General features: G+C 44.9%; 2 protein-coding genes across 2 annotated transcripts in view; both read right to left on the bottom strand.

Annotated features, from left to right (window-relative positions):
- LOC147733112 (uromodulin-like) overlaps positions 1-15598 on the bottom strand; it is a 584922-nt gene that overhangs the window by 174074 nt on the left and 395250 nt on the right. The gene's annotated exons all lie outside the window — the stretch shown is intronic.
- The window catches only part of LOC147733114 (uromodulin-like), a 198384-nt gene that overhangs the window by 150061 nt on the left and 32725 nt on the right, over positions 1-15598 (bottom strand). Inside the window, exon 3 of the mRNA XM_086959037.1 lies at positions 15378-15557. Within this exon, the coding sequence (XP_086815163.1) occupies positions 15378-15557 (180 nt within the window). The remainder of the gene's footprint in view (positions 1-15377; positions 15558-15598) is intronic.

The raw sequence follows: 15598 nt of genomic DNA, 5'->3' as shown, positions 1-15598 counted from the left end.
TGCTGGCTTTAAGATGAAGTATCCAAAATAAGGCTACAATGAAGCATAAGATCACAGCACCTGGCTGTCACAAGCCTTCCTTAGCAGTCATCAGGCATAGAGAAGCTTAGAAACATTGACACCTTTACAACACACAGAAACCTCTAGGAGTGTCGGCTCGGCAAATATAAACAGGAGTCTTTGGCCCATATCCTACACTTCAAGATTTGCAGTATTTCCTACAATTATATCCTGCTTTGTATTCAATTTACCGCTGCGCGCTCTGTATAACGCTTTAGCCCATTTACATACTTGATTTGCTGATTGTTTCAATACTTGATTTGCTGATAGTTTCAATTGTTGCATTGCCAGCGTAACTTTAGTGCCAGATTTGCTCCCTGAATAATTGCGTGTGCTGAAAATCGCCGCTTTGCTTCTTGTCACTGTGATTGCAGAGTATTTCTCAGCATCAGTGTTTTCCCCCCTAGCGCTCTCTCCGCATCCTGACCCCTCCGCCTCCATTTTGTGTTTGTTGACCTCCTCCTTAGCCCGACCCGCCTCCCAGCTGAACCGCCCTCGCCCCTCCCCCTCCTCTGTCCATTAATGTTAGATGGTCCCACGCGCAGCGTCCACGCGCTACGTACACGCCGAAGGTGCGCCAAAGGTAAGCCCGTCTACGCCCGTCCGCGCCTGGACCGCGCCCAACGCCATACGCCCTGCCCCTCGCGCTGCCCAGCCCCCCCGCGTCACCTACGATGCCGCCACCCTCCTAGCCCTTAACCCCGGTCGCACCCCCACCTGCGTCCAAGCCGCTCCTGGACGCACCCATGGACCGTTCTCCTGCTTCTCCTGCAAATTTAGCAGCACCGACAACATCTCCGCTACGACCACACCACAGATTCCCGACCCCAACCACCTAGAATGCATCCTTCTCAACACCCGCTCGCTCCACAGGCACGCCATGGACCTTTGGAACCTACTAGACACCATCTCTCCTGACGTCGCCTTCCTAACGGAAACATGGATGAACGCTTCCGCCGCCCCTGACATCGCCATCGCTATCCCTGATGACTATAAGATCACACGCAAGGACCGCACCGACCATACAGGAGGTGGAATCGCTATCGTCCATAAGAAAACAATCCGCATCTCAACCAGCTCTGATGCCAACCTCGCCAACTCCGAACACCTTCACTTCCAGATCCACATCGACCCCAAGACCACTCTCAGAGGCACCCTCCTCTACAGACCACCAGGACCACGCGCAAAATTCAGTGAAGACATCACGGACTTCATCACCCCACACGCGCTCCCCTCCAAAGACTACATCCTTCTGGGAGACCTCAACTTCCACTTTGAAAAGATCAACGACCGCAACACCGCCACCCTCTTAGACAACCTCGCCAACCTCGGACTTAAACAACTGGTCACTTCCCCCACCCACATCGCAGGTCACACTCTCGACCCCATCTTCACCTCCAGCAACCATGTCTCCTTCAGCCACACTACAGATCTCCTCTGGACTGACCACAGCTGCGTTCACTTCACCTACAACAAGCCGAAACCCATCATCCACCTCCAACCAACTCTACAAAGAAACTGGAACAAAATCACCACAGAGCAGATCTCCACATCACTCCTCCACACCTCCCCAGCCTCCTCTTCTAACGCCAACGAAGCCGCCTCCAACCTCACCCTTTGGTTATCCAACACCGCCGACACCTTAGCACCACTGAAAAAACGTCAACACAAACTTGGCATCAAGAAGGCCTCATGGTTCAACGACGACCTCAAGAAATCCAAGAAACTGTGCCGCTCCCTTGAAAAGGCCTGGAAAAAAGACCCATCCACCAGCAACAAGGACGCCTTCAAAAGCGCCATCCATACTCACCACCAACTGATCCGAAAAGCCAAGAAAACAGCATTCAAAGATCGACTTGACAACAACGCCCACAACAGCAAGGAACTTTTCAACATCGTCAAGGAATTCTCCAACCCCTCGGCCAATTCCAACGACATCACCCCCTCTCAAACCCTCTGCGATTCCCTAGCCTCTTTTTTCCACAACAAGATTGCTGACATCCACAACAGCTTTGACAACCAACCCGGAAGCCAACCCACCCTACCATCAGCTGACATCCACAACAGCTTTGACAACCAACCCGGAAGCCAACCCACCCTACCATCAGCTGACCATCTTCCCCCCGTTAACACCCTTAACGCCTGGAACCCAATCTCCACTGAGGACACCATCCGCCTGATGAATTCCATCCACTCTGGATCCCCCACAGACCCATGCCCCCACCACATCTTCAACAAAGCAGACTCCGTCATAGCTCCGCACCTCCGAGACGTCATCAACTGCTCCTTCAACTCCGCTACCTTCCCAGAAGATTGGAAACACACTGAACTCACCGCCCTTCTGAAAAAACCAACAGCAGACCCCACCGAACTCAAAAACTACCGCCCCATCTCGCTTCTTCCATTCCCGGCCAAAGTCATCGAGAAAGCTGTCAACAACCAGCTCGCCGCCTTCCTCGAAGCCAACAAATCACTCGACCCCTCACAATCTGGCTTCCGAGCCAAACACAGCACTGAGACCGCCCTCATCGCAGCAACAGACGACATTCGTACTCTACTGGACAATGGAGACACAGTCGCCCTCATCCTCCTCGACCTCTCTGCAGCCTTCGACACAGTCTGCCACAGCACCCTCTTACAACGCCTCAGAAACATCGGAATCCAAGGAAAGGCACTGGAATGGATCACCTCGTTCCTCACCGGAAGAACCCAGAGAGTCCGCCTCCCACCATTCAAGTCCGAGGCCTCTGCAATCATCTGCGGCGTACCACAAGGATCATCACTCAGTCCCACCCTCTTCAACGTATACATGAGCCCCCTCGCGGCCATCGCCCGCCAACACAACCTCAACATCATCTCTTACGCGGATGACACTCAACTGATCCTATCTCTCACCAAGGACCCCAGCACTGCTAAATCTAACCTACACGAAGGAATGAAAGAAGTCGCCGAATGGATGAAACAAAGCCGTCTGAAACTGAATTCAGACAAAACAGAAGTCCTCATCTTAGGTAAATCCCCCTCTGCATGGGACGACTCCTGGTGGCTGGAAGCCCTCGGAAATGCACCCATCCCGACAGACCACGCACGGAACCTTGGCGTCATCCTGGATTCTTCACTGTCTATGAACAGACTAGTCAGCGCCGTATCCTCTTCCTGCTTCAACATTCTTCGCATGCTCAGAAAAACATTTCGCTGGATCCCCTCCGAAACAAGGAAAACAGTCACCCACGCTCTAGTCACGAGCCGACTGGACTACGGAAACACCCTCTACGCAGGTACCACCGCTAAACTCCAGAAGAAACTACAACGAATCTAAAACGCCTCAGCCAGGCTCATATTAGACATCCCACGCAACGAACACATCTCTGGTCACCTTAAAGACCTCCACTGGCTACCCGTCAATAAGAGGATCACTTTCCGACTGCTTACCCACGCACACAAATCACTCTACGACATCGGACCAGACTGCCTCAACTCTCGACTGTCCTTCTACACCCCCTCCCGCCAACTTCGCTCTTCCAGCCAAGCCTTCGCCACTGTACCTCGCATCAACAAGTCCACCATGGAAGGCAGATCCTTCTCATACCTGGCTGCCAAAACATGGAACTCACTCCCCGCTTACCTTCGCCTCACCCAGAATCACCTAGCGTTCAGAAAGCAGCTTAAGACGTGGATATTTGACAAATAATCCACCTCCCCTTCCTAAGCGCCTTGAAACCCTCTGGGTATGTAGTGCGCTATATAAATGTTGTGACTTGACTTGACTTGACATAGTGAAGTATATGGCTATGTTTGGTAAATGTGTACAACAGACACGTACGAAGCTGATGGACTCTCCAAGCTAAGTAATCAGGCTAGCACCTGCGTTGAGCTTAATGGGAGCATGTACAACTGTTGGCAGAGTTAAAAAAAAATAAAAAATAAAAAATAAAAAAAAGCTTTTTTGGACTTAATGATCATTGAATTCTAGACCCTTACATTTTAATCATAATGTTTATAGTTTTTAAAAATGTAGTGTTCTTTTTCTACTTTCTTTCATAGCAATGGTTTTGAGTAACCACACAAATAAACTTATTCATTCATTCATTCATTCATTCACAGAAACCTCTAGGGGTGACAGTGTTGTGCTTTAGAAATGTTGACTGATTCATTGATTTACAAGAGAAACCTATGACCTAACCTTTACTTCAACCATCTGCCCAATGTCATCACTCAGGAAGAACTAATCAGCAGCCCATTGATAAAAAAGGTCCTCACTGAATTTCTTTGGTATCCTTTTCTCCATCCTTCCTCACCTCAGTTGTGGGTCTCTAACCTTCATCGACAGGGATGCAATCAATATGCGTCTACTGTGTAGTGAAGCTGTTTCTACTCTTTGTCTCATCATGCATCCCACTGGTCAATGCATTTAGACTTTCATCACACAAAGAGTCCTACTGCTAGGCACTAGCTACATACCACAAAACATACACACACACACAGGAAATTTCAGCGCAAAATCTGGGCTGATCTATCTGGAGCGCTCATTCCCCCTCTTCCACTCACCAGATCCTTCTTGTGATATTGAGCTCCCCTTTGCTGATTGCCATAGCCTTTTACCCCCTCGGTCAGCCACGGACAATTTTTCCTGACTTCAGCTATCTAAGCTTCTAAAACCCATTCTGCCATCCTTCACAGACCACACTCATTTTTGCTGATTCATGTTTAATCTCCTCTGCCAAGATGTAGTCCCTGTGCCCTCTGATCCACCCTCAGACTGCTGTGCGAGAATCCAAAAGCATCCTCTATTGCTCAGAGGTCAGAGTGTAACAGTCCCATCCTTTTATTCACTTTGCATGTTCTGATTTTTAAGCAAATATTTACCCATTCTATATGTGGGCTGAAGTGGTGGAGGTTTATAGGGGCTGGGTGCATAATTAGCATGAATAATAACCTTTTTCAGAAGGGATGGCCTTGACTCACGTAGGTGTCCTCCTACTCCCGGTCTTCTTCCTTTGCTTCCAGGTCCTTCTGGCTCTTTAGGTATTTGATAAACTTGTGTTCCTGTTTCTCCACCTGGTCCTCACCCTGGCCCTGGTCTAACTAGTTCTGGTCACCCTAGTATTACTTTCATGAATGTGGTGTCCCTGGTTGTAGTACTTCCTGAGCCTATGCCTGGCTCATTCTTGTATTAGCCCCTGTGAGCCTCCTGATCCTGGATCTTCTGATCCTCACTCTGATCATGCTGGTCTGCTGGATATTTCTACACCTACTCCTGTTGTCATGATTCTCCTAGGGCTGGCACTCTTAGTCTTCCTGGTTTGGGTCATACTGATTCTCCCTGTCTTGGTCCTTGTGGCCCAACAGGTATTGCGTCCGCTGGTCCTGTCCTCCATAGTAGGTCTTCTTGGGCTGGGCCTGGTCAAGGTGGTCTTAATCTAGTCCTCGTGGCTCTGGTTGTCCGAGTTCCCCTGGTCCTTGCCAGCCTAGTCTTAATACCAAGCTTCTAGTCCTCTGCTCCCCTTGGCTCTGATATATCTGAGTCTCTTGGCCTTTTCCTGGTCCTGCTTATCCCAATCCTTCTAGTCCACCAAAACCTCCCCATCTGGTCTCTGGTCCTAATGGCCCTAATCCACCTGCTCCTGACCTGACTAGTTCTCCGGGATCTCCTCCAACAGTTCATGATACTTTTCTCCCTGGTTCTCATTGCCATCCTAGATTAATTTGCTCACTTTGTCATGATCCTCCTTGTTCATTCATCCTGTTCTTAACCACCCAGTTTGGTCATCATGGCTCCTGTCATCCTGGCCTTCCTAGTCCCTGTCCTCCTTTTCCTCCTCATTCAGATCCTGTTTGCCCTGGTATGTCAATCCTAATTCTCCTGAGACTTTGTGATTTAAGCTTCTTGTTCCCCTTGGTTGAGCCCCACTGGTCCTCCTAGAACTGATCCTCTTAGCTCTCGTTGTGCTGGCTCTTCTTGCCAGGCTATCTCCTTATGATTCTTTAGGTCCTGCTTATCGACTGTTGCTGTGTTGCCAGGTTTGAAATATTAAGCAAGCACAACCCCACCTTAAATAGAAGCCTTAGTGAATACAACTTTTTTGTAATATGCTTTAAAACCATACTCCTTATTCATTGTAGGCAGCCAAACAGTCCTAGACTGCAGTGAAAAATATCTGTGTGGCCATATCCTGAAGCTCCTGAAATAAAAGTGTGATTCTTACATATCTTATCTGAGTATTCAAATAAGATACATGTTTTATTCAAAATTAATGTTACTGTTTTTTTCATCTGTAAACACCTTAGATTAATTCATGTACTTACGTTTAGACAAGCTATTGTATATTTGGATATGCACGCACATCCAAATGCCTCACACATGTTGCATCCCCATTACAAGGTGACCACCACTCTACCATTGCCTGTTGTCCCTTTTTTCTTCCTGGCTAGCTAAGTAAAGACATCCATCACACTGTTTATGCTGTGGGCTGTTAAACAGCAGAAATTGTGTACTATTTTGGTGGGCAATGGGTAAATAGCAGAAATTATGTAGTATTTGGTCGTGTGAATAGTCACTTTCTTTATGGAAATAAAGCGTGCCTTGTAGTGCCTTGCTGAATCCTGTGTGCAGTCTTTTTCGTGATTATTCCACTCTCTTTGCTGAGCACTGAAGAAATATTTTCTGAATTTATGAGATTAATTATGCTTTTTCTTTAATACCACATATTAGGTAAAAAGCTGACAGAAAGTTCCCTTATTGTCCTGTGCTGAACATAGCCAAATGGTGAGTGCTTGCTTTCAAAGCAGTTCAAAGAATTTGCACAGGGGCGTAGCTTTAGGGGAGGGGGGTTTGGGGTGTTAACCCCCCCCCCCCCCCCCCCCCCAATAAATGTATTCTCTAATAAATAGTTGGGAACAGGTGCTTTCAATCGGGAATCGGGTAGGGGGAGGGTTTTTTTATCGGATTTCACTTGGGATTTTCACATAGAAACTCACAAAAACGTACACACTATCGGTTTTAAAGGTCTTAAAATGGTTATTTTACAAAATATTTAGTATTAAGTAGCTCTAAAAATCCACACTCTGCTCCCTTTCCACTGCTCCTTAAGCCCCGTCATGCTCTGCTTCTCATATAAGGTTTTTTAACAAGATATGCCACCGTGAATGCTGGAAAGTCTGAAGCTCACACATCCCTAGTCTTAGTAACCAACCGCCTGATTCATCATATTTGCGCTCGCAAAGGGCCAGATTCTGAGAATCTGGCCCTTTGCGAGTGCGATTTTTGCATTTGGGATTCAACATCCCAAATGCAAAAATCGCTATTTGCTAATTCGCATATTTGCGAGGATCTACATTTAAGGAATCTCTATTTGAGATTCCTTAAATGTAATTCATCATCCATTTTACAATTGCGAAATCGCAATTTCGGGCCGCAATTTACCGCGAAGTCAAACCTAGTGGTAAATTGAGAAAACTCAGAAAAATGCATTTAAATGCATTTTTCTGAGTTGCATGTTACACACACACATGTCCTTTGGACATGTGTGTGTGCAACACCTGTGTTAATTTCCATTGCAGGGGTGCTACAGGGTGTCCTTTGGACACCCCTGGCACCCTTGTACTCGCAATCTCATTTGCGATTAGCTAATTGCTAAACGCAAATGAGGAATGACTCTCTATGCATTCCTATGGGCCTTTTGGCCCATAGGAATGCATGGGGAGTTATTCCTTATTTGCGATTAGCAATTAGCTAATCGCAAATAAGGATACAGTGGGAATCGCAATTAAAATTGCGATTCCTACATGATTACCGTTTTGCGAGTCTCAAATAGCGATTCCTTATGATTCGCTATTTGAGCCTCGCAAAATGGCCCGTTCATGAATCAGGCTGCAAGATACGCCCTTGTATTTGCAACATTGAATTATGGCTGATTTTATATTTTTAAATAGCACCACAGATCACATTTAACTTCTGGGTACTAGCAAATTAAAAACAGAGCAGGCGGTACACATCAGTCTTCTGTAATGTCCTTAAGGTACCTCTCCAGGTATGTGGCACATTCAAACATGAAAGGTCTTAGCAGGCAACATTTTTTGTTTTTTAAAACGAACTCCCAAAGCAGAAGCTATTTTTTTCAAAACAAAAAAGAAATGTCTCCGTTATGCTGATAGCTTTCTCCCAGCATGTGGGGGTCATTTATTTGTTTTCCTATTTAGAACCCCCAGGATTTTTCTTGTGGTCTCAAAGAAATAGAGTGAATGCATTGTCTGGGGTATGTTGACCAACAGCCCCATGTCAGTCAGACTGTTTAAGGCTTCACCAGCAGAAACATAATGGTTCATCAAACTCTAATTAGAATAGAGTTTGGCGTATAAGGTATTTTGTCACATTTAGCGTGTTCCTTGTCCACCAAGCTCCAAATAATGTTTTTAGTTTCCATCTATTGGTAATGAGAATATTTGAAATTGAAGAATTTGAATATTTTGCATTATGTTATTTTTAACATTGGTATTTTGTATATAATTTCCTCAATGTCAGCCACTTATACCAAATAAAAAATCCATCCCCACTCCAAAACAGGTATTCCACAATTAACATTCCTGTTTGGGATCATTGCAGCTTCTTATCACATAATCTTGAAGCTTTTTTGCATATCTTTCACAAGCAATGCAGGGGTGGGAATTAGGGTTCAGTTAGTGTGTCAGTGGTGGGAGTTTAGGTGTACGTAGTACCTTCAATTTCAAATCTCATGTCCCTTTAAGGTTTTGTGGCATAGCCAATGTCAAAATATTAGTAAGCCTTAACTTCTTTTTAACTTTAGTCTTTAATGAATTAATTTTTTTTCACTTTCGGGTTTTGGCATATGATGGTGGGTGTGTAGGCATACAATGTATAGGTGTATAGATATCTAATGGTGGATACGTTGGCATCTGATGTTGAGTGTGTGGTTGTGTAAAGGTGGATATGTTATGCTAGATGTGTGTGTGTGTACTTGATGGCAGTTGTATTGGTGTATGGTGGTAGTTGTGCAGGTGCATGATGATGGGTACACGTTTAATTTTTGGGGTGTGGGTATATGATTGGAGGGATAGACGTGCATAGACATGGGGGTGTAGACGCGTTATGGTGGGTGTTTGGTCACATATGATGGTAGGTGTGTGGGTTTATAATTTTGTTTGTGTGGAATTATGATACTGGATGTTTAGATGTATTATGTTTATGGCCATGCGATGCTGGGCGTGTTAATGACACTTGACATGTATTGTATCGGTGTGTGCATGTGTTGCTGGTTGAGTCACTGTATATGATGGTGGATGTGTCGGTGTATGATGGAGTTATGTTGAGTATAGTTGTTATGACAGAAAACGGTCTTCTGCATGGCTCTGGAGAGAATGCACCTCTGTCTTGAATTCTCCACTGCAAGTTCTGTGGAATTTCTGTTAACCATGCATGTACGCTTGCTCGAGCCTATAGAAGCGCGCATGTGCTGCTTGCTCGACTTTCAGTAAGGGGCTTCAGAATCGCCCCAAGCTCACCACACGCTTGTGCGTGTGTTTTTTTCCTTCCTCACAGGCTAATGTAAGTACGTTTTAAGAAGGGTCAGGGTTATTCAATTTATCCCAAAAGATTCAAAAGTTCACCACAAATCAATTTATCATAATTCATCAAAATCATTTATTTAGCAAAGACAAAATCATTCATGCTTTTAAGATTCAAAGCAGATTCCATAGCTCCATACATTTGTCAAGGGCTACTGGCTCTAAAAAACAACGTTCATAAATCACTCTTGTAATTCAAAGTCATCAATATTGCAATATCCTTTTTGCTTATTAGGTATTTATATAGTGCACTCAGTGAAGATAGAGAAAAAAGGATTATGGGTAAGATGGGGTGATGGGGGTGAGTGGGTAGGTGGGGGACTAGGTAACGGTAGTGTGACATTAACACAATCACATTTACATACAAATAGACCTTTACAGTCTAAAATGGTCCGTAGTTCCCATAAACTCATCACACATAGGACAGGTTAATCAATTTCATTGGATCCCGGAATGTGATGTAGTTTCGACCCCGCAGGATTAAAGGGTTAGTCTCGCCTCATTCTGGGGTCTTCATCAGGACATAGCAGTGTGGGAGCACTTTTGAAACGGCCTCCTATTGACCGTCTGCGTGGGGCATTCAAGGGCTCCTTATATATTTGGGCGGTTTACTGGTAACATAGGGTATCAATCTCCTTGTTATTGTGAAAGCATCATGGACTCTCTTTCTAGCACGGTGTCATACGTCTCCCGTTGGAGGTTGCTAGGTTAGTCAACCCAAGAGAAATTAGTCTGCTCGCCGCCTCCGTATCTACTAGTGTCACAGGCTAATGGGCTTTGCTTGCATGTTTCAAATAAAGACATCATGCAATTGGGCAAAGGCGGGTGCATGTCCCACTTTTGCTCCGCCCATAGCCTATTGGTGTCGGTTACCTGCACAGGCCACATCTGTTTTCAATTATCATGCCCAGACACGGGGGGCAATAATTGAAAACAGATCGCTCGTTGTGGTGCGCGTGCACCACTCACGTGCATATTTTTAAAAACAAACGGATCCGCTTTCACTGCTGTCTTAGTGCGGGAGATAGCAAGATGAGGGCAGCAGTCTTTTATATGCAGAACGGCACCATGCAACGGATCCGCTTTCACTGCTGTCTGAGTGTGGGAGATAGCAAGGTGGGGGCAGCAGTCTTTATATGCAAAACGGCACCATATAAGAGAATGGGAGAGTTGTTTTATTCCTAAATTAAAGGTAAATGTCACCTCAGAGGCCCACCTCCACGTGCGCGATGGTACACATGCGCAGAACTGCGCACATGCTCACATGGTGGCCCACGAGCACAGGCACCCCCGCGCACACACATATAGGGCCCAATGCAGTGCAGACCTTGCAATGCAGTTCCGTTCTATTTAAACATGAACCTTGAAAGAGCAGAGTATCGCATAAGACACTGCTATTAAGACTAACTGCTGCATATCGAGGACACATCTGGATAAAGAGAAGCATGCAGTGGAAAGGGGGAAGCAAACAAACAAATGGATGAAAGATGTAGGGGAAAGGCTCAGGTTTTCCTTGCTGCGAGGGCAAGTGGATGATATAAAACAGAAAACGAACAAGCCGGTTTTCAGCTGCAATGCTCTGAAAGAGTTGTAGTCTGTAAATGTTGAAAAGGCCAGGTTTACGCCCGCTCTGTGTGAATCTCTAGAGAGCGCCCGTGTGTGGAAGAGCCATTAGAACTCCTCTGACTTTCACCTTTTTAGGTCTTGTGTTGCAGTGCGCAGCCCGGCTCGCGCAGCGTGAGATCTCTTGTATGGGCTTTAGAAAGCTACCCACACGCTCGTGCATGTGGTTTTGCTTTCCCCATCTCTCATGGGCTTTTGCTTTTTTTTTAAACGGCAGCGATTGAGCAAAGGCGGGCGCATGTCCCGCCTTTGCTCCACCTATTCCCGTCTGTGTCTAGGACGCGCATCAGCGCACGGACATAGACAACAGGCTCCCGCCCCCCCCCTCCTGTGTGGTGCGTGGGCGCCACTAGTTTTGATTTCTGCCCTCGTGTTTTTTTTCTTTACTTTTGGTGAAGTCTTAATGTATGATGCCTCAGAGACCATTTATAGGTCGAGCGTACCATGTGGTTAAATGTTAAAAGTAAAGCTTTGGTGCCACGATTATACCAAGAGTAAAGAAATAGATTTTTTTCTATTCCTTTACTTTTGGCATAATCGCGGCACCCGCGTTTTACTTATAATGTTATAAGAAAAGCGCGTGTGCCACGATTATACCAAAAGTAAAGGAAAGAAAGAAACATCTATTTCTGTACTTTGGTACTTGGCTATATTCGCAGCACCCGCGCTTTACTTTTAACATTAAAAGTAAAGCGCGGCGTCGCTCTTCTGCAACCAGACAGCTTGCATCGGATGGTACGCTCGACCTAAAAATGGTCTCTGAGGCATCGTCCATTAAGGCTGTAATTGCATGAAGCCAAATCAGATTTACTGAATGAATGAAACTAGTTATGTATTGTAACGAGGATGGCGATCGTGATTGTTATCAATAATAGCATCACCGTAATGAATCAACAGGAATTCCTGCACCAATCAGCCAAAGTCATCACCGGCCCTCCTCCTTCAATAAGTCCCCTTTCTTTGCTGCCCCGGAGGAGGCTCAGTCTAGTGGCGCAACTAAGGGCGCCCCTCCCCTAGGAGCGGTGGGCTCCTGTTCAGTCTTGCAATCTAGAATGCTGCTTCAGCAATCTGTGTGCTCTGCAGATCAGGGATTTAAACAGGAGTGACCCAATTTAGACTTTCATAATTCCGAGGTTTTTAAATATTGTACAGTAAGATTTTGTAATAATGAAGTCTGTTCACAGCACGATCGTGCCGCAAAACTGGGATGTTGTGTACATGTTAAAAAAAATAAAGAAAGAAAATAAGCTGCTCACATTCTGTTCATTTGCGTGCTTCCTAAGTCCAGCAATTATGGGCCTCATTTATGAGAAGTGACGCATCGCTGCGTGAAAACAGCCATGCGTTACTTCTAAGGGTGCCTTCCTTGCGACATGATGGATGCATCATATTTATTGTATGATGCATCATGTCGCAAGGAGTTACAGTCAGTATTTCTGACATATCTGTAGGCAGAAAAGTGACGCATTGCTGGAGTGTGTCACAAAAGTGACGCAACTCCAGAAATTTGTCCTTTCACATGGGGTAAGCCCCATGTGAAAGAGCCTGTGTCAGTCTTAAGCCTACTGTGAGGCAAGCGTAAGATATTACCGAATTTGCATTCTAGAAGTGGCGCAGTGAAATCTCGTAGATTTCACTGCGTCACTTCTACAAGGCATGTTTACGTGGGAACGCCCACTCTGCATACATTATACTTGACGCAGATATAATGTAGCGCAGGGGTTTACAAAGTGATGCATCTGCTTAGATGCGTCACTTTGTAAATGGGGCACAACTGAGGGCATGTTTTACGCCGCCGATGCGTCACAAAAAGAGACGCAATGGAAGCACAAAACTGTCGTAAGGCCACATAAATAAGGCCCTGAATTTTTCTCCATTGTGCAATTTGGCATAGTGATGTAATCTCAGGTATTTTGGAATGCAGTCGTAATGTGAAATGCAGGCAAATTATGCATCGTTATGCCAGCATAAATTAAATTTCAACTTTCCTAATAGAAATAGGTGTCAACTATATCATATTGAAAAAAAAGAGAATGTTGTAAAAAAAAAAAAAAAAAACAAGGCAACAGACATCTATCATTAATGGGATCTGGAAGAATATTTTATCCATCAGGACCACTCTAACGCTACTCCAATTTAGTTAAAATTTAAAACCCCTCCTCTTTAAAAAACACTACAGTCCACTTCTGAACCCAGATCCAGCTACCCCTTGAATGATTGGTTGACTGCATCATTGCCGCTGACCATGTACAACAGTTGTTTCTTAACATGTGATCTGGGGATGCTTTGGGCCCTGCAGTTCCTATTTGTGGTGTCATCTGACCCATGTGAGCTTCTATAATTAATCCTAAGCACTTTAAGCCAAATAACTGTATATAGATGTTTATTCTAATGAGGATAATAGTTTCGTCAAGTAACAGTAATACCTATTTGAAGTCTATGTGTTGCCCCAATTTATTTGATAAATGTATTAACAATATCATCAGCAATATGTTAAAAATATTAAAAATAAGCATTTTTAAAATGTTTTAGTCAGACGATTATTGCAAGTGCAGGATGGAGCCTGTGTGAATGTGCACAGCCACTATTCGCATTAGAACACACTCCAACCTGAACTAGCAATCAGCTTCTGACTAAAAACTATTTTGAATTGCTTATGATTTTCTGGGAAGTCCTACACATCTTTTCTAAGTGAGCCATTCATGGACAGGTAGACTGCTCAGAAGGCCCTTCCGGGCTGCATGGTTTCCTGTCAACTGTTTTACATGGGATGCACTTGCAGATTCCAAGCACATCCACTCCATGAACTGAAAAGGGGCATGCCTTTTGTAAGTGTTTGACTGGGACAGAAAATAGGCCCAGGCTGCAAAATAAAAGTGGTCCCCACTAGTGAACTAGAAAGCTAAAAAAAACGGCAAATGTTTGCAAATGAGGTCAATTTTGAATGTATAAAGACATGCTGAATACGTGTTTTGTATGATATGGGAGACTGCACGGATTTGAGCTTGCTGCAGGCAATGTTTGTTTTAATATCTGGAAAATCCATAATCAAATCTGGACCACTTTATGATAATTCAGGTCCACAAATAGCCAAAACAGGGCCCAGCCAGTGACCTGTCAGACCGGTCCATCGGGCACTGCCTGAGTTCCCTATTGACCATTCCAACTCTGACTGGTGTTACAGCTGAGCTGAAATACTTCCCAGTAGGCACCATATAGTCCAGCATCATGAGCACTTGATGTTCTAACTTTTATGCAGTCACTGTTTTTGCCACCTTTTGACTCAATGACCCTGCAAGGTTTCCAGCTTTGTTCATGCCAAGTTTGGTTTCTGCCTTTAGTCTGCCAAAGTCTGTGTCAATCCAATTACTAGTTCTGTCCCCCCACTTCTGCTTAGAGCTCTGGTATTAGGTGATCATCTGTTTAGTAATTTAAAAAACAAGTATTTTGGTCTCATATCTAAACATGCTGGGCCTGATTCACGAGGGTAAACTTACATCTTCATGTAAGTTTACGATTGTTTGCTATTCACAAAGGGATTTACGAGTACTATCTTTACAAGTGCGGAGTCACCGCTCATGAAAAGACCTATGTTTTTATGTGCAGAGACGCCACACTCGTAAAGATACTACTCATAAATCCCTTTTTGAAGAATTGCAGAAAGTGTAGTTTTACCTTTGTGTATCAGGCTCCCAGTTTCAGAGGAAAGTAGATGTGCTATGTTCATATCGTGTATACTTGTTTGTGTATTTTATATGTATTTTTGTTACAGTACAAATTGTAGAAATGGCATAGTGGCCCATTGCTTCCAGTTGCGATTCGTGGGGTCGCAGCAGTCAGAAGGTTAAGAATCGCTGAGATACCGCACTCTGGTGCTTTTGGGATAGGTTCGCCCTACAGGGATACACAGGCCCTGGATGTGATGTTATTAGTTCAAAGAAAGGCAAAATTAGAACGACGCCAAATAATATTAATATACAAAGTCCAAAAGGCAACAATTTTCAGTACTTGTATTCGTTGAATTGTGTAACACAGACTAACAAGTCGACTGCTTCGTTCCCTTCTTCCTATTTCCAACACTTTGTTAACCTCAGACACGTAGCGAGACTCACCCGAGCAGCAGGAGGAGTCCGGGTGCCAGAAGAGTCCCACGGGGCAGCACGTGGTAGTGTTTGGATTACACACAGATGAAACGCAGGTGGAAGAAGCATCTGCACAGTAACACCCGACTCCATCAGTACAGTCCCCATTACACACGGTCTCTGAACACGAGGGCACTGAGCTGTTTCCGGCTGCAAGAAGAGGGAAGAAGGAAATAGTTGTTAACAAGTCA

The sequence above is a fragment of the Lissotriton vulgaris genome, chromosome 2_1, assembly GCF_964263255.1.
Source record: "Lissotriton vulgaris chromosome 2_1, aLisVul1.2, whole genome shotgun sequence".
In the NCBI taxonomy this organism is placed as follows: Eukaryota; Metazoa; Chordata; class Amphibia; order Caudata; family Salamandridae; genus Lissotriton; species Lissotriton vulgaris.
Note: the sequence above shows the minus strand (reverse complement) of the source record. Positions and strands in the feature narration are given on the sequence as shown.